The sequence below is a fragment of the Nicotiana sylvestris genome, chromosome 1, assembly GCF_000393655.2.
Source record: "Nicotiana sylvestris chromosome 1, ASM39365v2, whole genome shotgun sequence".
NCBI lineage: Eukaryota > Viridiplantae > Streptophyta > Magnoliopsida > Solanales > Solanaceae > Nicotiana > Nicotiana sylvestris.
The window spans coordinates 122,326,301-122,327,788 of NC_091057.1; the positions used below are offsets into that span (position 1 = coordinate 122,326,301).

A 1,488-nucleotide genomic window follows, 5' to 3' on the forward strand; every position below is an offset into this window, starting at 1 on the left:
CTACTTCACCATTCTTTTGAAGATCATGCGTGAATTTGTTTTTAGTGAAATGTGCTTTAATATATCCCCATTAATATATTCTCCTTTTAGTTGAGTTATACATGCAACATTATCTTCATACAGTATTATTGGCATATCATTTCCCCATGAAAGACCACATATCTCCTGGATATGTCGAGTTACTGATATTAACAAAACACATTCTCGGCTCACTTCATGAATAGCCATTATTTCTACATGATTTGAAGAAGTAGCAACCATCATTTGTTTTATTGAACACCATGATATGGCAGTAACTCCACATGTGAATAAATAGCCTGTTTGAGATCCACCCTTATGTGGATCTGACAAATATCCTGTATCTGCATAACCAATCAGTTGTGACATGGATTCATTTGAATAAAATAATCCCATATCAATGGTCCCTCGGAGATATCTGAATAGATGCTTAATACCATTCCAATGTCTTCGTGTTGGGGAAGAACTAAATCTTGATAACAAGCTTATGGGGAAAGCTATATCTGGTCGAGAATTATTAGTATGATACATTAATGCTCCAATTACACTAAAATATGGTATTTCAGCACCTAAAAGCTCTTCATCATTTTCATGAGGGCAAAATGGATCTTTATTTATATCAAACGATCTCACAACCATCGGGTACTCAATGGATGTGCTTTATCCATATAAAAGCGCTTTAAAATATTTTTAGCGTATATTGATTGATGGACAAGACTCTACTAGTGGGATTCCACTGGATCGTTGTTATTGTTATTGTTAATTGATGGACAAATATTCCATTTTTCAAATACTCAGTTTGTAATCCAAGATAAAATTTTATCTTTCCAAGATATTTCATTTCAAATCCATTCTTCAAACATTCTACTGGCTTTGAAGCTATTCAGGAGTTCCAATGATATTCAAGTCATCAACGTACACAGATATTAAGACAAACTTAGATCTAGTCCTTTTATAAAAGCAAAGGACAAATGTCATTCTTGTACTCTTCTTTCAGTAGGTATTTGCTAAGGCGATTATACCACATGCGTCCTGATTGCTTCAATCCGTATAAGAATTTCTGAAGCCTTATTGAATAAGTTTCTCGTGTATCTTTATATGTTCAGGCACTTTGAATCCTTCAGGGATTTTCATAAAAATTTCGTTGTGCAATGAGCCATATAAATAGGTTGTGACAACATCGATAAGACGCATATCCAATTTTTCACGTACTGCCAGACTAATAAGATAACCAGAATGTGATTGCATCCACCACAGGAGAATATGTCTCCATAAAATCAATGCAAGCTCGTTGCGAAAATCCCTGTGCCATAAGTGGAGCTTTGTATCTTACGACTTTATTTTTTTTATTTCTTTTTCGCACAAAAATCTATTTGTACCCCACGGGCTTCACACCTTCTAGTGTTCAGGCTATAGGTCTAAAAACTTTACGTTTTTCAAGTGAAGTCAATTATACTTGGATAACATTTT

At 34.3% G+C, this 1,488-nt stretch overlaps 1 protein-coding gene across 1 annotated transcript; it reads right to left on the reverse strand.

The window, feature by feature from the left end:
- Positions 1–657, reverse strand: LOC138874179 (secreted RxLR effector protein 161-like). Its single transcript, XM_070152694.1, has one exon. The coding sequence runs from the start codon at positions 655–657 to the stop codon at positions 1–3; it is 657 nt and encodes a 218-aa protein (XP_070008795.1).
- Between the last annotated feature and the right edge of the window lie 831 nt (positions 658–1,488).

Excerpts from the sequence above, each read along its gene's own strand:
- LOC138874179 (XM_070152694.1), bottom strand. The coding sequence starts at position 657 with ATGGTTGTGAGATCGTTTGATATAAATAAAGATCCATTTTGCCCTCAT.